Raw genomic sequence first — 22,287 nt, forward strand, 5'->3', positions numbered from 1 at the left:
GGATGTTTTTAGTACTAAACAGAGTCAAATTCATCAGAACAACGTGGCGTCTTTAAGCCAGTGGAGGTGGATGGTGGCTAGCAGCCACATCAGTGACATCTTGCTCGCATCACTGATGTGATTACGTCAGATGAAAACCTTCCCAAGGAGCAGATACGGCAGGCGCACAGGCAGTTAAGAGGATGGGATTTTTGTCAGCACCCTTCCACCTTTCTCCACCCCCCCCCACTCTCCAAACACCCCGCCCGACCACCCACCCACCATCAGACTGTAGCACCGTTGTTTGGACTACTTTGGATCGAAAAAGAGGGCTGACAAAAGTCTCCATGGCGACAGTGCAATCTGTAAATCATGCTGCAGCAGACGTGTCTTCTCCTTCCCTCTTTCCCTTTTCTTGCTCCTTTTTTGCACCCCCCAAAGCCTCCATAACCCCTCCCTTTCCGCTCACACTGCCTGCATACCTATTCTTCCTCCCCCCCTTCCTGGTAATTTCATAACTCTCTATCTTCATCACCTCTGCCTCACTTTTGTACTTTGAGCTCTAGCACCTTCCTTTCTCCCTTCTCATTCTCCCCTCGCGCTAATGCTTTAATTAGTCGGCAGACAGAAAGGGGGGTGAGTGGGGGTGGGGAAGACATAATGTTCACTTAACATTCAACCAACGTTCAAGTCAACATGCTGCTTCGGAGCAGACAGGGGTGATACACTCTGGGTGCACGTGCATGTTAGTAGGGCAGCGTTATGAGTGTTTTTATGGACAGAGGACAAGTTGTGGGAGAATCCTAAAGTACCTTCAGCATCCTTAGACATGTACAGGGAAAGCTTGGTACCATAGGGGATCCGTATAGAATCTGAACCAGGGATGAAGAAGAGGGTTACACAAACTGAACACACACACAGTAACATACATTTAGGAGCACACGCACACACCCACACACATACATAGTAGGTTCTCTATTATGCCTACATCTTCCAGTAATGCAGAATTATTTGCAAAAAAAAAGAGAATTCCTTTAATAAAAATGACATACATAAGCAGAAATCCTGCACTTGACTAATTGCAGCAGCAACAGCCAGACCTTCCTCCCCGTTAGCTTTAATGGAACCTGTAAATACCCACTTCCATCAGGAAAAGACTGCCTGGATGGTGCAGCAGCAGCAGGAACACAAGCTTTTTATTTTTCCTAAGTCTCACTCTTTTCTGCAGTTCAGACTTACATGGAAACCTTTGTGTGTCTTTAACAGCTAGACTGCACTGTCCATCAGTCAGCTGACAGACAGTGAATGACAATCTTGTACAAGCTGTATTAATCTGGAGGAGATCAGGAACAGCAGGATGGGGAGGCGGTGGTGCTGGTGGGGGTGTGTGTATTAAATGGTCAAACATACAATGAAAGATGTCTGGGAGAGTGTGCGTGCTATATTGTAATTATATTGTAACTATAATTCGCAATCGAAAAGATCACAATGATGCTTTTAAATGTTCTTGTCCTTCAACTACAAATCACATTTAGCTAAGGTACAAGCTTTTTTCCATACACCTCATACTACATATGGGTATAAAATCATATGATGCTTGAAAGTAAGGAACGTCGTATCTCAGTAAAAAGTTTGTCCCCTTGATCTCTTGGCAGTATGTCGATGAACGGGAGGCCATGTGGATGCCTGTTTTGAAAAAGGGTGTGTTCAAGGATCCTCCAAAATTCAAGAGTTCACTGCCTGGTGACAACCTTAAAACAAAAAAGGGATTCTCAAACTGTCAGGTCTGAGACAGAAACACTGGAGAGTGTGGTGGACAACCAGTGGGAAAATAAGGAGTGAAACTTTAGTAGAATAAATATGATTTACAGCCAGATCTGTCAGTATTTAGACAGTTTTGTAATTTTCCCTCCATACATCACCATGATGGACAATCAAGATGTGACTGAAGTGCAGATCTTCAGTTTCAGTTCAAGAGATCTAACAAAATATTGCATTACCTCTTCAGTAATTACAGCATTTTTATACGCAGTCAACCTTAAAAAAGAAATCTTGGAAAAATAAACAATAAAAATGACAAAGAGGAGTCACAGAGGGTTACAAGGCAGAATAACACTTTGTAAGTGTTGGTCTTTTTTTTTTAAAGACCGTGTTTAAATGAAATAAAAGAAGGCATATTCTGCAATACTCGCTGTGCTTATCTGTCTGTTTCCTACAACAGAGGTATCAAACATAAGGCCTGAGGGCCGGAATTAGACACAGACTCCAATCTGACCCACTGGGCAATTTTAACAATGTGAAGGAATAAAAAGGCATACATTTTGGAGTTTTAACTATATTTCCACAGGTTTTGGAGCGTGATAAAGACCTCCCCCATGGGCATAATACACCAAAGAAAATATATGAATATATAAATAATTAACCGACAGGAAATTCTCTTTTTGTTTTTTCCCCAGTGGGTTTACAAATAAAGGGCAATGACAGAACCAGAATGTTTTAGGCCATTTTACACATTTCTTACACTTTAAGCCAAAGGTTTTCCAGATTTCTTTTATTTACAACAGCAACATTTCTATATCATATAGAAAAACTGAGATGTGTTGTTGAAACTGCACTCCTTTTTCTTATATTAAACTATTCCAGGGATTAAATGTGTAGTTAAAGTTCTTTACACTAACAGAAAGGGTTTCTGTCCGGCCCACTTAAGATCAAAGTGGGATGTATTTGGTTCACAATGTAAAATACGTTTTTGACATCCCATCCCTGCCCTTCAACATAGATTAGCAAATTTAATCTAAAGCAAAGTTTCAGATTATGAGTAGGTCCTTGAACACACCAACAGGCAACATTTTTGTACCGGTTTTGGCTTGGTAACAAAGATAATTAAACAAAGGCACCTAAGTCTTTCTACCTCATGTTTAAGTGCCGCAAAAGTCATTTTTTAAGCATAAAATTTGTTGAATGAATGACTTTTTCTCTGAAATAATTGTAAGAAAGAAGGTCGGTAATAAATAAAAGTAACCACATTTGTAAGTAAAATTAGGGGTTAAAGGGCCGTTGACAGGATACCTATTTGTCTACTGCTACTCTAAATACCCAGCAATGAGGACATTATAATGTTTCTCATAAAAAAAAAAGATGATGGCAGAAGTGATTAAAGAAAAACTTACTGTCACAGAAAACTGCAGGTTATCAACCTGAACTAACGTACACAAATGTTGCAGCGCTTGAAGCTAAGAGAGACTCCAAAGTCAAACATCCTGTGTGGGTCTTACCATCGCCGAGCGGCGAGGGGAACATGGGCATCTCATAGCCGGTGGGCGTCTGTGGGGAACTCTGGGAACTGGTGTCTCTCGAACTGCAGTTGGAGGCTGAGCTCACTGGAGCCGATGAAACGAAATAAATGTCTGACTGTGGGTGGAAAAAGCAGATGCAAGCAGAGAGGGAAATGAGAGGGAAATGATGGACGTGCAGAGAAGGCAGGAAAACAGAAAGGTTTGAAGCAGCAGGTGAAAAAGAAAGAACAAAGAATCAGAATGAATCATTGGATCTCAGGCGCACTGTTCTGTTTGCAATTATCGGAGTGTATAAATCATAGTTGTATTATTGCTTTTGCAGCCATGCAGATTACCAGCCTTATTTCCCACAGGGATAATAAAGATGGATTGAAATGAGAGCTCCCAGACATCTTCTTCTACAACTGAGTGAAGCCTGACAGTGAAACTAAATTCACAAACTTGAGGATTCTTGTTCAGTGGGTGTATATGTTGTCATTTATACAGACCCGCGAAGCAGCCAGCTGCAGCTCCGGGACCACTGCTGTGTACACAAGATTGCCATTGACCACTAGTCGAATCTCAATGGAGTCCGTGGTGAAGGCCAGGATGTAAGGAAATGCACAAACTGCAAAGACACCAGGAGGATAAGATCCAGCATACTATATCAAAAGGGTGTGATTACTTTTTTTAAATTATGAAAATTACTGTTTTATAGGCCAGTGGTGTGAGCTGATTTTAAATTGAAGATGTCCCACATGTTTTAATACATTTGTGCGATTACTCTGCACTGTTGGCTTTAGTGTCTATGTGCATATTAAAGCAGGACACATTACGGATGCACAGGAGGCCAGAGGGGCAGCATTTTGTTATGAGCAGTGCCAGGGTTACTGGTTTAACACCAGCTTTTTTTTTTAAATTTTCATCACCTTCTGTGTTAATAATAAAACGTACACAGAAACACACGCACAAGTAATCACTTGGGCCAGTCGGATGCTTGTGATTACACATGACGTTTCCATGGTGACACGAAGCTCAACGGCAATGGGCAGGGTGGGGCCCCGAGAACTGTTGCCGTGGCAACCTACCAATAGCATTAGGCATCTGGTTCCAGCTGAAGTGGAAATCCGAGGTGTTGGACTGGATCATCGGTGTGGAGCCGTTAAACGGACAAACTTTCTTATAGTAACAAATATCTGCAAAAGACACACAGGATTCAGGTTAAAGGTATTTATGTTACACCACGATCAACAGCAGCCTTTTATTGTGAGTCGAAGAGGGCAGACAGCTTTTTGTCCTTTTATATAGCTGAAGCAGAGGGATAAAAAGCTCCCTCACTCTTAATATTCTGGAGCTGTCTCTGTGCAATTATTTTTATTCCAGTCGCAGAGGAAAAAGGCAGATAGCCGACATTACACAACATCTGAAATGTCTGGAGTCAAGAGAGGGATGGTGGTGGGGGGCACTCACAGTTGTAACACAACAGCAGACCTGCCTCCCCGTCTTCATACACATCAATGGCCGCTACAAAATTTACCTGCAGGCACAAAGAAGTCAGTTTAGTGAAATCAACGACGGTTCAGAGGCGAAAGGTCAAATAGGAGACACTGTTTTTAACAAATAATGTCAGGTCAGCACCCTCAGGGCAATACAGAAGATACACTGCATGTCAGCTACAGATTTACTCTTCTCTAAATAGAAAGCAGAATGAGATGCTTTATTAAGGCAGCTGTTCATCCTACAGCCTGCTCATCCATTTCTCCCTGCTGAGAATGACAATGTTTGATTCACCCAAGCAGGCTGGTAATCAGCAGGTAAATAAAGCCGCTAACTAAAGGTTTCAGTCCCGTTTGGCTTCAATAAACATCACATAGAAATGCAAGAAAGCAAAGAGAAAGCCGCTAATATGTGTGTGTGCGCCTGTGTGCCTCACCCTGTTGGCCTCTGCGTGATGAAGCCGGTAGGCATCTCCAGTGCTCTCATTGATCAGGTCAAATTGATGTTTGTAGGCCACACAAATCATATTATCATTTTCCCCGGTTGGACCGTCCACCAGCGACATCACCACCGGCGGGTCGCACAGACAGATCTCCTAATGGGAGCGTGGTACACGTGGTTAACATTAGCACTCTTTACTTTTACACTCCTGTCTTCGTTCTTCTTTCACCCTCTTCTGTTTGATAGATAATTAGACTCTTTTTTAGCCCCCATTACATTTGGGTATTGAATACAATGTGCATGCTTGATTCATATGCTGTTTTTCCACCTTCTCTTTGCTCATGTGGACTTTGATTTACCCGTATGTACTGAAACTCCTCCACTGGAGAATCCGCTCCTGTGGCGACGGCGCTGAAACGCGGATGTTTCCTGGTGATGAGGAGGAGTTTGTTCCTGATGGCTGCTACTATCCTCAGCTCTGAGCCGTGGTGGGTGTTAATAGAGTACAAATGGCAACCTAAGACAAAGCGGATGAGAGGGGAGGCTGACAAAGAGATGGAAACTATAATGGATGTTTACTGCTGCAGGTGTCGTTCCCTGGCATCGTCCCGCAGATCAATGCATGCCGCTCAGACAGCTGGCATGACACCAGTGGATATAACACTGTGTGTGTATTTGTGTGTACACTGTAAAAAGGAGATTCATTAAGGTTGCACTTCAGAATTGATTAGATACTTGTTAACCTTGTAAACAACCTCATAAACATATTCAGATAATCCTTCAACAGGTCAGAAATGTAGATGTTTACTTCTTTAGGAACATTTGTACAGATGAACAATATTTACAGCTCAAAGACATTTTTTTATGTCTGTAAGCCAAAAGCTCAGGTTTCAATCTGCTCGAAAAGCTTGTTTTCCAAATTTTTCTACTTGTATTGAGCTGTTGTCAGCTTGGCATGGATTTCTTCATATGTCCATCTCAGGCCAGCACTGTGGCTTTGGCTGCGCCTAATATGATGAAGCACAGGCCTGTTCCAGAAAACAGAGTTTGCTAACCCTGAGATGAGGATTCCCTAATCCCTGGGCTATTCACAGACTCTATTCGCTGGCAGATTTTCTTTAACAAACCCAGAGTTTCTCTCTGACTCCTCCCCTAGGTTTGTGCCTAATGCAGCTGACTGAATCTCTCTTTCATTTCCACATTCATGCAATTGATAGCAAAACAATCAAATGTGTTAATTTGCAGAAGTTTATGTCGTTACAGATGCTAATTAGATTACTTGTTTACTTCAAGCTGTGCTGGTTACTTAAGCCACCACATTCTTCCACATTTATGGGGTGGCTGTGGCTCTGGAGCTACATTGGAGTGTGATAGTAAGCAACACCTGCCAGAGGCCAGTGGAGAAGTAGGTTCCCAAGTAGGAACTTCTTTATCTCCTGTTTATACCAACAGGAGCATGGCGAGATGCTATCAGTCGATCCAATCTGTCTTAAAATAGGTTTTAACGTTGATCTGAATGTAAGAGGTTTCATCACCAAATTAGCTCTTTTCCACAGTATGCCTTTTTTCCTGTCTCCCTCCCCTCACTCCCAACTGAACCTGGTTCTGCCGGAGGTTACTTCCTCTTAAAAGGGAGTTTTTCCTTCCCACTGTTGCCGAATGCTTGCTTACAGTGGGTTGCCTGATTATTGGGATTTTCTCTTGTGTTATTTTAGCATCTTGACCTTACAATTTAAAGCACCTTAAGGGGTAACAGACACACTAATCCACCACATGCTTAAGTTGCATTACCAGCAGGGGGAAATAATAGATTTAAAGCCAAGGAGTCGTGAATGACCAATGTATGAAGTACATTTCAGGCTCCTTTTATGCCAGAAACGATTAAGCTAGGTAGCTGATATGTATCAACATTTAAATGTCTTGGAAATGTCTCTTTAAATGTTTTTACATTTATTTTTATGATGGCTTGAATTTAAGCATGCATGTCTATTTCACACTAGAGCTGCTGTTGAAGGATGCTGACAAAAAGAGCAATTTTGTAGTCTCATATTATCCTCAAATAAACCTAAAGGTATTAACAGGGGGAAAAATTTATCACAGGTGTTCGGATGGGGAACTATCTGATGCTTTCAACTTCTGTCAAATTCAAGCAGATTTTTCTATCTTGCATAAGTGTATTTACCTTTTTCACTGTGAGGATTGTTTTGCATTCTGTGCAACTGTGTGCATATTCTTGCAGATCCTGTGCGTTACCTTTCGTTTTCTCCAGTTTGTTTTCCCGGCTGTCGCACTTGCCCCTGATTAGTTGCCTCTCCTCCAGGCCTTTCTTGATTGTGCTGAGTCTGAACACATAAAGCCGAGCATCCTTTCCTGGAAACAAAACAAAAAGCTCTTCTGTTTTTTTCTGCACGAAGGCTACCCTCAATTTGCTAGCTCTTATTTAGCATCCTCCCACGGCCATGCAATGGCGTGGTATTGCAGGAGGATTACTAGAAGGCTTCTTAAAGCTGGCGCACTCGCAGAAGCTTCATCAAAGCCCACACACAGTCGTGACAAATGCCTGCCATCGCATAATGACTATCAAACCTGGACGATCCCTACTTGCTTATCATCTGCAGATCAACCATTTACATTCTTTCACAGTTAAAGCAAACATCAGACAAGTCCAACTGCTGTTTGTTAGTACACAGCCACATCTCGGTTGAACTACTTGTGTGTCCTTTAAATCTTAGTCACCCTCTGTGTTTAATTTTATCTGTCTGCCTGTCTGGATATCTCTTAGTACTTTATAACCCCCTGCACTCTCACAGTCTATGTGGTTCTTCAGACAAACAGACACTCTTTTGTATACACATGCACACAGAACCCCTTTAGGGACTCGTTCTGTGCAGGTCAGCTTCCTTAAATCTCGGCGATGGATCGATGTTTTCACCGGACCAGTGGAGGTGGGCAAACGTGTACACACTAACGCACACAGGAAAAGACAGATGAAATGTAAGGCGAAGAAAAAGAACAAACATAAAGACAATCTGCTCCAAATAGTACTGTGAGTCAAAAAGAGGATTTCAAAGGATGACAGGAGATCTCTGATGTGCAGGGAGGCAGTGCTTAGCAGTATCCTCCCAGTGGTCTAAGCCTACCTTTGTCAGTGCGGGTGATAAGCAGGTCCTGAGGCTCGAGAACGTGCATCTGCTTCACCACCATGGTTCTGTCGAACACGTGCACTGGGGGAAGGCTCTGTGGCTCTGAAAGACAAGTCAAAAATCACATGATTAAAGAAAATTAAATTGAAAAATCCCCGCCCCAAGTAGGGATTAAAAAAAGAAAGAGCATTTAAATAAGAAAATATTGATTGTGTCACTCACCAATGCCTAACCCTGCTGGATCAGGGCCTGAAAGAGGGACAACATCATTACCATCATCATGTTAGCTGCTGCTCTCGACATTCTGCTGAGTATTGAACAATTATGCATGGGTGCTTTAATTTAGATGGCACAGGGCGTATTGATTAGTGACCTCACCATCGAGCAGCATGACCCCTGCTGCGTCTGTGGCAACCAGCACTGACTGACCCCAGGAGTCAGCGCACACGATATCATAGGGGAATGTGCTGCAGAACAACTGGGACTCCCATGGCTGCAACACACATATTGATACAGCGCACAATAGGATTCACTTGGTTTGATAGGACTACAAATAAATCATAAATTTAACCCCCCCGGGTTCATTAAGTGCTTTTTAAACATTTCAAACATGAAGTTGTTTTGTAACGGCAAAAAATTCAAAGGTTCTTTCAAGTATTAAGATCAAGGCGGTGAGACGCTTTAAAGATGTGAGCCTCACCTCTTTTCTGCACAAGCCTGTGGTGACGAGGCTAGTCGGCGCATCGCCTCTCACTATGGTCTTCAGCTTGAGGGCCTGGGGAAGAAACGGCATCAGATATGACACACGGCGTACACCTCTGAATTCTGCACTGATGGAAGTCTGAAGTCTTGCATCACCACAGTGTCTGACATCTGAAATCAAGATTTGCTCCCATGTAGCTAATGTTAGCATAAAATTAACGCTGTTGCCACGATGAGAAGGTGGCATTTTACCGCTGTGGTTGTTAGAGGTAACGATGATTTCTTTTATAAACAGAGTTATAGTTACTCTGTATTTTCCAACCTCAAATGAGGCAGGACAGAATGAAGAATAAAGTTCAGACCTACACAAATATAGACATTTTTTGAGATATTTCTGTTTCTTGAACTCTTTTCCCCATTAAGATGATCTGACGATCTACCCTGCATCATTAATGGCAAGTTTTGACGCCTTAGTAAATATCAATAAAGATGCGGTTCAATGACCATTAGAATAAATGGATTTCCCAAGGGTACCTGCATGAATAGAGACCATCCTCACTCATTTCTGATGCACATCCACTCATGTTGTTCAATAGGCAGGCTGAAATATGACATGAACCAATCAGAGGGTTGCTTCTAACAGGGTATCTAGTAGGGCTGCACGATTAATCGTTAGAAAATCGCGATCTCGATTCATACTTATGTGCGATCTCATTTCCAAATGACAACGATTTTTTAAAAAAAGATGACGATTGTACCGCATTTTGATCCGGGACGTAATCTGCATGAAAACAAGCGCTCACTCTTCCTGCTCAACAAATGACAAGGGCGGAGCCTTATACCACGTGATACAGAAGCTGTGCCGTGTGATGCTAAAATTGGCAGGGAAAAAACAACGGAGAGCACGTCAGGGATGACGAGAAAGTGACAGGAGAAAATCCGTCCCGGTCAACCACCCAAACATCAATAACGGGAACCTTATACAGCGCTTCCCTATACACGTCGAACTCCCGCAGGCACAAAGAAATTACGGAGGCTATCACTTATCACCTGACCAAAGATATGGCTCCCATCAACACTGTGCAAAACGAGGGATTTAGGAAAATGAACAACACCCTAGACAAACGCTACACATTGCCATTTCATGCAAAATCCCGCAGCCCTAGTATCTAGGGGTAAAGAGTTAAGTAGTTCTTTTTCAGCCACTGGGTTTGAGTTCTTTCAATAAACAGGATCAATCTATGTGCTACTAAAGGGGCATTTTTTAAACATATATTTTGATGTTATATGTGGCTATTATGAGGCCTTGATGAACTGGTATGTATTTTTCTATCTTTTGGGCTCCATCATGTAGCTGTAAACAGGTAGCTTGCCAATGAGCTAGCATCTATCACAGTCATTCTCTGTGGAGGAAATTGCATTTTACGGTATTTATCTGTTATTTAAATAACGCTTTCACACTCGTGGACCTTGCGCAAGATAAATGAGCCCTAACTTGCTGAAATACGCATGCTGTTTTCTATTACTGCTATTTGGACTGACATTGCTTGTTTTTCATGCTTATTTAGGTTCTGAGATCTGTGACGGCTCAAGAAGGTGACTGTACAAAAAGAAAAGTCATAATGCATCAAAGGTTAAAGCCGTTTCAGAATTCAAACACAGTTCGTACAAATGTGCAAGCTGCAACCATCTGACTGAAAGTGCCAATCCAAGCTGCACAAAGCATTACCATGCCTGCATAAACAGGCAATCTGGAGATGATGAGATCAATACAAACCACCACTGCGGTGGCTTAGCCATACAGCATACTAAAGCATCCTTCAGAACAGATCCATGAGAAATCATATTCAGATTTATGAGACATTAATGGGGAACATGACATCACTGTGTACGACGTGCACAACACAGTGACTGACCCCACTGTGAGTCAGTTTAGCTGACAAATGGCTTGTCCCTAAAATAACTGAACAATCAATGACCGAAGATGTTAGTCTTCCACTGTTTTAATGCTTTATAGAAGAGCACGTCGATACCTAAGCTTTGTATTTATAAGTCGAGAACAGTAGAAACGAGATAGAACAGTTACGTAAAGAAAAGGAAACAAGGACAACAAAGAGAAAAAGAGAGAATTACTAAGATTAATAAACAGCTGCTCGTTTAGAGTCGACTATAAATGGTTTTGACTTTAAAAACTAATTTCCTCCAACAGGTTTTTTCTACAGGGTACAGCTGTTATAACTAGTGTCTAGTTTTTAAGGCTCATATAGACTATTATAAAACAATGAGTGACGATGAAGGCATTATTAGTACTACTCAGTTCAAACCTTTGGACTTTGGATAGATTTTCAAGTTGATCAAAAAAAAAAAGAAAGAACAAATTGTAGTAAAATTATTGATGTATTCGGTTTATGAGGGCAATTATTGATTTATTATAATTTAACTCATGCTGACAGTCACATTACTCTGAAACTGTATGAGTGATCACATCAAAAATACCCACTATCTCCCAGCCTCCCACAAAAAATGGTCATCCGGGTTCATTGCCATGTATGGTGCTTTGTAAGGTTTTTTCCCAGTATGATTATATCAGGTATATCAGCCACACAGTGACCTTCTTAGATTATTATTCCTTCTTTATCCTCCTGCAAGCAGGTGTTCAGTTCATTCAGCCTTTGAAACCCAATCAGTACAAAGAGCTTCCTCATTAATGACTGAGAGAGGGTAGTTTCTCCTGCAGTGGTAGGCAGCACTCATTACATCTGCATTTTTAGAGGGAAACAAAGAGAATAGAGCGAAATACACTAACCCATGCTAGGCAGTTTCATTTCTAAAGACCAGACTGAAGTGACTCGGGTACCTTTTCTGTTAAGTTTAGGATTATTGTTTGACTTCCCAGGCAACTCCGATTAGCATTTACTTTTCACTTGCCTTACAAATTATTACTTTTCTTCTTAAAACATCAAACAGAAGAAGCTGGTAACTGTGGAAGCACTTTTTTCTCTTATGAGTAGGACAAATTTTAACACCCTTTTTAATTTCTTTGAGTAGCTAAATCATTTAGAAAGTTTCCTGGAAATTACATCAAAAATACATGACCCATAAAGTAAATACGCCCCCACCAAAAAAGCCCAAATATGGAGAAATGGAGTGTATAGGGCTGTATAAAGCTCAATGATGTTTTTCAGCAATTTGTTCCTCTTTCTGAATTAAGCCTCTGATTACAGCTCAAGTCTGAAGTGTTCACTACAATAGAAGCTGATCAAAAAAAGGATTTTGTGAACAATAATCATGTAAAAAAAATACTATGACTTGTTCAAGGTCTGCAATGTCATTTCTACAACACTATACCACGATTTCTATACAGTGGGGTAAAAAAGTATTTAGTCAGCCACCGATTGTGCAAGTTCCCCCACCTAAAATGATGACAGAGGTCAGTAATTTGCACCAGAGGTATACTTCAACTGTGAGAGACAGAATGTGAAAAAAAATCCATGAATTCACATGGTAGGATTTGTAAAGAATTTATTCGTAAATTAGGGTGGAAAATAAGTATTTGGTCACCTCAAACAAGGAAAATCTCTGGCTCTCACAGACCTGTAACGTCTTCTGTAAGAAGCTTTTCTGTCCCCCACTCGTTACCTGTATGAATGGCACCTGTTTGAACTCATCATCTGTATAAAAGACACCTGTCCACAGCCTCAAACAGTCAGACTCCAAACTCCGCCATGGCCAAGACCAAAGAGCTTTTGAAGGACACCAGGAAAAGTATTGTAGACCTGCACCAGACTGGGAAGAGTGAATCTACAATAGGCAAGCAGCTTGGTGTGAAAAAATCAACTGTGGGAGCAATCATCAGAAAATGGAAGACATACAGTGGGGCAAAAAAGTATTTAGTCAGCCACCGATTGTGCAAGTTCCCCCACCTAAAATGATGACAGAGGTCAGTAATTTGCACCAGAGGTACACTTCAACTGTGAGAGACAGAATGTGAAAAAAAAATCCATGAATCCACATGGTAGGATTTGTAAAGAATTTATTCGTAAATCAGGGTGGAAAATAAGTATTTGGTCAATAACAAAAATACAACTCAATACTTTGTAACATAACCTTTGTTGGCAATAACAGAGGTCAAACGTTTACTATAGGTCTTTACCAGGTTTGCACACACAGTAGCTGGTATTTTGGCCCATTCCTCCATGCAGATCTTCTCGAGAGCAGTGATGTTTTGGGGCTGTCGCCGAGCAACACGGACTTTCAACTCCCGCCACAGATTTTCTATGGGGTTGAGGTCTGGAGACTGGCTAGGCCACTCCAGGACTTTCAAATGCTTCTTACGGAGCCACTCCTTTGTTGCCCGGGCGGTGTGTTTTGGATCATTGTCATGTTGGAAGACCCAGCCTCGTTTCATCTTCAAAGTTCTCGCTGATGGAAGGAGGTTTTGGCTCAAAATCTCACGATACATGGCCCCATTCATTCTGTCCTTAACACGGATCAGTCGTCCTGTCCCCTTGGCAGAAAAACAGCCCCATAGCATGATGTTTCCACCCCCATGCTTCACAGTAGGTATGGTGTTCTTGGGATGCAACTCAGTATTCTTCTTCCTCCAAACACGACGAGTTGAGTTTATACCAAAAAGTTCTACTTTGGTTTCATCTGACCACATGACATTCTCCCAATCCTCTGCTGTATCATCCATGTGCTCTCTGGCAAACTTCAGACGGGCCTGGACATGCACTGGCACCAGTAAATGGAAGACATACAGTACAAGACCACTGATAATCTCCCTCGATCTGGGGCTCCACGCAAGATCTCATCCCGTGGGGTCAAAATGATCATGAGAACGGTGAGCAAAGATCCCAGAACCACACGGGGGGACCTGGTGAATGACCTGCAGAGAGCTGGGACCAAAGTAACAAAGGTCACCATCAGTAACACACTACAACGGCAGGGAATCAAATCCCGCAGTGCCAGACGTGTTCCGCTGCTGAAGCCAGTGCATGTCCAGGCCCGTCTGAAGTTTGCCAGAGAGCACATGGATGATACAGCAGAGGATTGGGAGAATGTCATGTGGTCAGATGAAACCAAAGTAGAACTTTTTGGTCTAAACTCAACTCGTCGTGTTTGGAGGAAGAAGAATACTGAGTTGCATCCCAAGAACACCATACCTACTGTGAAGCATGGGGGTGGAAACATCATGCTATGGGGCTGTTTTTCTGCCAAGGGGACAGGACGACTGATCCGTGTTAAGGACAGAATGAATGGGGCCATGTATCGTGAGATTTTGAGCCAAAACCTCCTTCCATCAGCGAGAACTTTGAAGATGAAACGAGGCTGGGTCTTCCAACATGACAATGATCCAAAACACACCGCCCGGGCAACAAAGGAGTGGCTCCGTAAGAAGCATTTGAAAGTCCTGGAGTGGCCTAGCCAGTCTCCAGACCTCAACCCCATAGAAAATCTGTGGCGGGAGTTGAAAGTCCGTGTTGCTCGGCGACAGCCCCAAAACAATACTGCTCTCGAGAAGATCTGCATGGAGGAATGGGCCAAAATACCAGCTACTGTGTGTGCAAACCTGGTAAAGACCTATAGTAAACGTTTGACCTCTGTTATTGCCAACAAAGGTTATGTTACAAAGTATTGAGTTGTATTTTTGTTATTGACCAAATACTTATTTTCCACCCTGATTTACGAATAAATTCTTTACAAATCCTACCATGTGGATTCATGGATTTTTTTTTCACATTCTGTCTCTCACAGTTGAAGTGTACCTCTGGTGCAAATTACTGACCTCTGTCATCATTTTAGGTGGGGGAACTTGCACAATCGGTGGCTGACTAAATACTTTTTTGCCCCACTGTATATGGAGCTGAGCAATGGCTCTTTAGTCTTTCTGAACATCTTTCAAAGCTTTTCTTTGGACATTGGCAGCTTTTTCTCTCCTTTTCAGTTTTGTCCTTTTACCTGACTATTTTCAGACTACTTCTTCAGTGAATCTACAAAAATGTTAATGATAACACAGTCTGACAGGCATAAAATAGCATTTTTGCAACAACAAGGTGATTCCCAAATAACTATTAGCCAAACTCTTGGCATGGTGTGCAGTTTGTTCTTAAAACATCTGAGGAAACTGGATAAGTGGAGGACAAAAGAAGTGCCAGACCTAAAATCTATCTACAGCAGATACATCTCTTCAGGCCCTCCCTCTATTTATGTCAAATAACACAAGAACTGGACCACAAATCAGTGGCAACCGATGTATCCGCATTTGAAACTTTTGGTTCAATTCTGTACATGTGAATATGTACGCAGGAGGTCAGGGGAAATCCACATTAGTGAAACAGTGTGGGATCATCTTAACAGAGGAAAGGCAGCCGATGTCCAAATAAGAGCTCTGAATAGCTTTTAGCAAGCCTGGAGAACTGTTCCTGAGGACCGCCTGAGAGAGTTCAGACTGAAAGTAGTCATACCAAATATTGACTTTCAAGCTCATTAAATTTGTACAAACTATGTTTTTACCTTATATATGCTGTATTTCCATATATGTTTGCACATATTTCAATAAACTGTTGCACCTTTCTCCCATAGCAAAATGAATGAAAATGAGAGGTGGCTTAAGACTTGCACAGAATTGCTCTTTGGAGTTTCTCACAGAACACATGAGGCTATTTTACATGTCTTTGTGTGCTCAGTACTTAGTTACCTGCCCTATTCTGACAAACTCAGCCTGGCGTGCCTCCTCCTTCTTACGTGCCGACTTTGGAGACTCGGGCAACACATCGCTGAAGGACCGTCTGTTTAACATGTTCTGGGGAGAAAAGGGAACCTAAACATGGAACGCACAAAATGTGACACATGCGCGCACACACGCAGCCACACGGAGAGAGAAAAAGAAAAGCAACAAGGGTCTTAGAAGTGAAGTGAGAACAGCAAGAGTGAACAGTGCACTGCTTGAACTAAGCTGTATTAGGAGCAACAGTGAAAGGAGGGGAAAAAACAACAGATATAAGAACTAAAGTGATGTGAGGAGAGAGAGCCCTGCTGAGAAAGTCAGCATTGCAGCAGAATCCAGTGGAGTGTGGTGCAGTATGCGGAGGCTGCAGTGGAATACAGCAGAGGACAAATCAGCAGCGACTCCAGTCGCTGCAAGTGACTGAAGTGACAAGGAGGAGTCAGGAGGAGAAGAGTGGATTGATGGCAAAAAAAAGTACAACAACAGGTCTCTGCAGCAGAGTCGTGGACGGAAACGCTGCTGTACCTTGTGCAGGTCAGGCATGAGGTCTTGATAGAGCGAGCGGATCAGCATGTCGAGGGTCCGCTGACGCTTCTGGGCAAACGTCGGTGTCTCCAGTGTGGCTTTCTCTCCATTGATTACTGAAGGAAATGAGGGAAGATCAGTGTAAGGGAGACAGAGGGGACGCAAAGATGTCAGCATATCTGATGAACTTTTTTTGAACACTTTCATACATTTGACTAATAAAAAGTCCCTGAATTCTTGGTGATCGGTAAATACAGGCGGGGATGGGAGAGGGGGTCCAAACAGTGGAACGCTTTCCTCTGAGAAGATCTTTAACCTGCGGCAGAGAGCACACACATGAGATCGTAAAGAGCCGCAGATCAAGTAACTTCATCGACTCTTCTGTAAACCAAACACACTCACCTGTAACTGTCATTCTGGCTATTGTACCTAACTAATGCAAAAATATCTAGATGTGAAAGTAAAGGAAACAATTAAACCACATACAGTCAAACACATACAGTTCCACTGCTCTGATGTGGATGTGACTTCATTATCTCAAGCTGGTGTAAACATGGCTCATGTTGTTGGCTACCACTTAATCTCTGTGACAGTCGCTGTCCATGTGAAGGATACGGGTGAAGTGTGATCGGATCATAGACGGCTTGAAGGATGACGAGGCATCATCGCCTTCCTGGAATACTATGGTAACAATGTCATTTCCAATGTGCCTCTTTCTCTCCACCTGACAGAATAGATGAACAAGAGAGACACCGAGATAAGGAAAAACACGGCAAATTAACCTCGGCACCCTGCAATTTATGTGTCACAGGAATTATCTACCAATAATTGTTATTTTAATAAATGGCAATACAGAACTGCATGTACAGATGATGACCAATGAATTCTTTGACTTTGAAACATGGTAGTTATTGGGCAGGTTCTGGAGCTATAGAAACATTATTCCTATGATTTGCTAGGCCAAATCAGCAACCCAAATACTTTACCAGTGTCAGGGTCTTGGGACTGGGCGACCCAGGATCCCTGAGCAGTTATTTTTTATTATTATTATTATTATTATTATTATTATTATTATTATTATTATTATTATTATTATATGTATTTTGGTGTTGCTGCTGCTCTTCTCCATGCTTGTAGATGTGTGTGTGTGTGTGTGTGTGTGTGTGTACGTCTGCGGGTATGCTTGGAGGATGGAGCTCAGCCACCTGCAGGCCTGAGGGGTGTGGCCCTGTGGAAGGACTGGCCACACCCGAAGCCACACACCTGCCGCTGATCAGGGCTCGTCGGGGGAGCTACTTAGGAGAGTCTTGGAGCTCCCACCGACGCGGGATCATTGCATGAGACTCCACGTTAGTCGTCCTGTTATTGAGTTAGTGTGTGTGCATGCCCGCAGTTGTATGTGTCCTGACGGCTGCGTCTTATGTTTCCCGCAGGAGCAGCGTGGAAGACACGAGAGCAGCGAGCACCGGGGGGTGCTGACACGGGAGCGGAGAGAGCACAGAAACACGGACTATTCACGGGGAGACACGACACTGGAGTCTGGGAGAACACGGGGATTTATTGTTACGTTGTTTCACTTTGTAAATAAACACTGTCTATACATAGAGCACCGCGCCTGGGTCCTCCTTCCCCACTCCTTCCACGGTGTGCCATGCCACACCGTGACAACCAGTGTTTTTGAGACCACACAAATGCATGCACTTTGTGTCATGCAGTGTGTTTGTCCTTAATTCACTGATCATCTATTAAAATTTACTGAGTTTCTTTTCTTCCAGGACTAAAACTAAGCCAAAATGTCAGATTTTAAACCTATACAATCATGTAAAAATGCCCAAAGTCTAGTCTGAAACTCTCGTGGTCCCATTACCAGTAAAAATATATTTCTTTCATATCAAACAATACAGAAGTATTGCTGTATATGATTAACACAACACCTTCACCAGTTAAAACAATCTGACTTTACATTACACCAACACTAAGGTGTGATATAGAGTGTGACTGGAGCTCTTCTCAGTCATGCACCCACATGCACTACAGGCACAGACTATTCCTTATTACTGCCAGAGTGAATATCTCAAGATGTGTCAGATTTGCTAAGCAGCAGCCCTTTGAAGTCATACCTAAAACAACCTGGGATTACAGAAGGAGGCAACGATGCCCATTTCTTTTTATTCTTCTCCTCCTATACTAACAGGATTCTACTGCATTCATGCCACAGCACTCCCTTATGCATACATAACAACTGTATACATAAAGATACAGAAATAGACATTGAAAGGAGTACTGTACAACAGTGTTGTCAGTCTCCTGGTATTTTTGTCACTTTTGTATGATTGCAGTATTTAATGAGACGTGCTACAGACAGTAGCTGTGTATGGCTTCCCAGCCTTCAGAGTGCAATGTCAGGTTTATGTCACAGCTGCCTTAAGTGATTGAACTGGTCATTACCATTTTTCTTTTCTTTTATTTGTTTGTGTAATGGTTAATGCATCAGTTTGAGTAAGCTCTGTAATCAAAATTATATTTTTAATGCTAAACTATAATTATTGTTGTTATTGATGAATTTTGAAATGTACCGTTTTACATAAAAAACAGGTAAAATAGTATAGGAAATTATTGTTTTTTGATTAAGATGCCAAATTACAGTCAGTTACTTGCATTCCTGAATGGAAACATGAGCTATTGTGGTTGAATTTAAAGCTTAACTAACTTCCAACTTCTGAGAGAAAGCCAGTGGGCTGGCTGAAATGGTGCATGGATTCAGTTTGTTAACTGTCTAATAAATAAAGGTGTTTTTGACAGATTTTTAAAATATTTGTGTTTTGTTGGTTTTATGACTGGTGGTCTAACACATATAAAGTCAGAGGTGGGGAAAGAGATCATTAAGACCCCAGCGCAGAATGGGGCAGGGTATCAGGAGCCATCAGCTGATGTTGGCTAAAAATCTAAAAAAGATATTTCACGGAAAACCACAATTTCAAGGTTTTACCAAAACTATTAGAATGATTCTTCTGAACATCATGAATGTTTGTACAAATGCTTATCTCATGTATCCATACTACAATATTTCATCTAGACCAGGGGGTGGGCAACTCCAGGCCTCGAGGGCCGGTGTCCCTGCAGGTTTTAGATGTGTCCTTAAACCAACACAGCTGATTTAAATGGCTAAATTAGCTCCTTAACATGTCCTGAAGTTCTCCAGAGGCCTGGTAATGAAGTAATCATGTGATTCAGGTGTGTTGACCCAGGGTGATATCTAAAACCTGCAGGACACCGGCCCTCGAGGCCTGGAATTGCCCACCCCCTGATCTAGACCAATGATCCGGAGAGACATAGTGGCTGACTGTAAAAAAAATAACGATGTAAAAGTATATGAAATCGAGAAAACACTAAAAGTGTTACAAAAAAACAGAGACCAAATGTGTACAACCACACTTGTAACGCACCTGCTGTTTGTTCTCTTTAGAGTAGGGTAACATCGTGGAGACGTGGAACATGAGCTCATGACCTTGATACACTGTGTAGATGGACTTAATTCCTGTAGTGTCATCTGCAGACAAAAACAGTATAACATAACACAGAGAAAAAAAAACCTTAATGGATGGCCTCCTTTTGAATGTGATGTTTTGTTATGTGATCAAACGGTGCACATTCTTACTCTTGGTGTCTAACCCTCCTCGGTAACCTGCCCATCCCTGCAGTGTAATGGTATCACCCAGCAGACTGAGAAACTTGTCGAAGTTCTCACTTCCCGTCTCTGCAACAACACAAGTCACTAAGCAGATATCGTCTATTGTGGTATGTAGTGTTTTTTATTTTAATTTGACATTTTGGAAAAAGTACACTTTTGGTGACCAGATCTACGCCACTCTTAAGTTTATATGCTAAGCTTAGTTTAGCTTAGCTTAACATGAAAACTGTAAACAAGGTGAAAAAGCTAGCTTGGTTAGTAACATTAATGAGGTTATAGAAAGTCTTGTCATCTTGCTAACTGTTTTAAGCCTATCCTTTAACAAGGCCATCAGAGCTTACTTTATGTTTTCTATATTTTTACATGCTGTAGTGCCTTTTTTAAGAGCATTGCTATGCATGCAAGTTGCTATGATCAATACAACCGTTATATCCCAAATTTGAATAATATGTATGTATCAAGTCCATAGTAACTACATAAATTACTAAAAACTCTAATAAACTACAAAAAAATTGAAAATCGGTTTTGTTTTGCTTACGCATTTTTCTAGTTACAGAAATATCAAAGGTGTAGCCCTCGAAATTTTAAATGCAAAGAAAGTTGAATGAAATAGTTTTCAACCACAGGAAATTCATTCGGACTTCATAATTTCAGTTTTACATTTTTTATAAACTGCAACAAAAACAAAAATAGATATTAATGTGCAAAGAAACCCTGCATGTGCATCAAAATAAACTATACGGAAGAAGATTAGGACCACTGGAAAAAAAGTGGGCAAGTCTTTCTTTTTCTTCTTTTCCAGAATTCTGAGAAAAAATAATTCTGATGAAAAAGTCAGAATTCTAACTTTTTCATCAGAATTATTTTTTTCTCAGAAGTCTGACTTTAATGTCAAAAAAATACTTGCCCACTTTTTTTTTCTTTCGGTAGCCCTAATCCTCTTCTGTAAAACTATTTCCAACAGTGAAATCAAAGTTCTAAGTGTAAAAAAGGCACAAAGTCAAACATAACTTTCATTATCACTAGCGGATCTTAAAATGGCCCTGAAAAAAAAAAAAGAAAAATTCCTGCAAAAATGACATAATTTCTGGTTTTCGCAGTAAATCGCAGACGTGTTAGTTCATGCTGATAATGTGATGATGTTTATTCCAGCATAGGAAGTGCAATGGAAAGTTGATCAGATCCGCAAAGCGTGTGTCTGGATTTCTTCTGACGCTATTTTGCAAACCCATTAGTAGAAGGAGACTGCGGCCAGGGACAAGTTGAATGCATGATATGTAAGTAAACTCCTCTGTTTTCATGTCAAAATGCCTCATCTTATTTGATTGTGGGTCTACCGGGATTTAAAAATAGTTACGCAAATGGAATTAAGGGCACTCCCATCGGCGTTTAAGGGCTAAACAAGCTAGCGCTAGTGACCAAAAATGATGATGCCCAAAGATGGCAGCAACCTAATTGTTCATATTAAGCTTCAACATGATAATACACTCATAAATGGTTGATGTCACAGTGACTGTCCTTTTTAATATACAGTCTTTAATTCGAACACTAAATAATAAATGAGCATAGCAGAATTTACCATTACTAAACATCTCGTCATCTGTGAGCTGTCCATCTTTGGCATACAGCACACCAAACTTAAAATTGACAGAACCCTAAAAGAAAATTGAGTTAGATTAGAGATTAACAATTCAAAATAAATTCTACGTTTTTTTTTTAAAGAAATGTAAAATAACATGTAATAGATTAAACAAAAGATCCACAAAAGGTAACAAGAAAGGCTAAATACTGATGACCAAGAAAGAAAAATATTAATCTGCATAACACTTGAAAGAACAATTGTAGTTGTACACATGCAACCATTTCAGCATATAAAAGCATATAGACTCAAACATGCAGAACACTAGAAAAAAGAAAATCAAACTGCATTAATGACAGAAAATTCCAGGATTACTGCAGACATGCTAACTTATCCCATGAAAAACATATCATATTCATACCTCCTGTTCCTCCAACACCAACAGGTCCTGGGGAAAGAGGACACAACAACTGTCACTGACCAGCACTACAGCTAGAGATGACACAGCCTAAGGACATTATGAAGTTTAGATGTTGCTGATCCGGGTTGGCATGAAATGGGTCGGTGCTATATTTCATTAAGAGCCTGCCGTTGTGCTGGTGTCATTCTCACCTTCTGAATCTCTGGGTTGAGGATTTCCCTGGGGCCTTTCTCAAACCTGTCCATGTTCATTGCACTGTACAGGCAGAAGCAGGAGCGGCAGAAAAAGGAGGAGTGGAAGAAAC

General features: G+C 41.5%; 1 protein-coding gene across 4 annotated transcripts in view; it reads right to left on the reverse strand.

Moving 5' to 3' along the window:
* garnl3 (GTPase activating Rap/RanGAP domain like 3) overlaps positions 1–22,287 on the reverse strand; it is an 87,559-nt gene that overhangs the window by 7,507 nt on the left and 57,765 nt on the right. For 2 of the 4 annotated variants that reach the window (XM_086301197.1, XM_086301199.1), the window contains exons 7-28: positions 22,175–22,238; positions 21,984–22,010; positions 21,563–21,638; positions 19,951–20,049; positions 19,739–19,842; positions 16,908–17,016; positions 16,695–16,740; positions 16,502–16,608; positions 16,293–16,408; positions 15,738–15,860; positions 9,036–9,110; positions 8,714–8,828; positions 8,558–8,584; positions 8,333–8,437; positions 7,446–7,562; positions 5,552–5,709; positions 5,188–5,346; positions 4,725–4,791; positions 4,343–4,450; positions 3,764–3,882; positions 3,255–3,390; positions 792–851 (exon numbers count right to left, since the gene is read on the reverse strand). In XM_086301197.1, coding sequence (XP_086157323.1) covers positions 792–851; positions 3,255–3,390; positions 3,764–3,882; positions 4,343–4,450; positions 4,725–4,791; positions 5,188–5,346; positions 5,552–5,709; positions 7,446–7,562; positions 8,333–8,437; positions 8,558–8,584; positions 8,714–8,828; positions 9,036–9,110; positions 15,738–15,860; positions 16,293–16,408; positions 16,502–16,608; positions 16,695–16,740; positions 16,908–17,016; positions 19,739–19,842; positions 19,951–20,049; positions 21,563–21,638; positions 21,984–22,010; positions 22,175–22,238 — 2,117 coding nt within the window. The remainder of the gene's footprint in view (positions 1–791; positions 852–3,254; positions 3,391–3,763; positions 3,883–4,342; positions 4,451–4,724; positions 4,792–5,187; positions 5,347–5,551; positions 5,710–7,445; positions 7,563–8,332; positions 8,438–8,557; positions 8,585–8,713; positions 8,829–9,035; positions 9,111–15,737; positions 15,861–16,292; positions 16,409–16,501; positions 16,609–16,694; positions 16,741–16,907; positions 17,017–19,738; positions 19,843–19,950; positions 20,050–21,562; positions 21,639–21,983; positions 22,011–22,174; positions 22,239–22,287) is intronic. The other 2 variants (XM_086301198.1, XM_086301200.1) reach the window with 2 other exon arrangements.

Source organism: Aulonocara sp. 'chitande type north' Nkhata Bay, linkage group LG7, assembly GCF_057382095.1.
Source record: "Aulonocara sp. 'chitande type north' Nkhata Bay isolate Kocher_YH1m ecotype deep benthic linkage group LG7, A_spYH_male_GT1.1, whole genome shotgun sequence".
Taxonomy (NCBI): domain Eukaryota; kingdom Metazoa; phylum Chordata; class Actinopteri; order Cichliformes; family Cichlidae; genus Aulonocara; species Aulonocara sp. 'chitande type north' Nkhata Bay.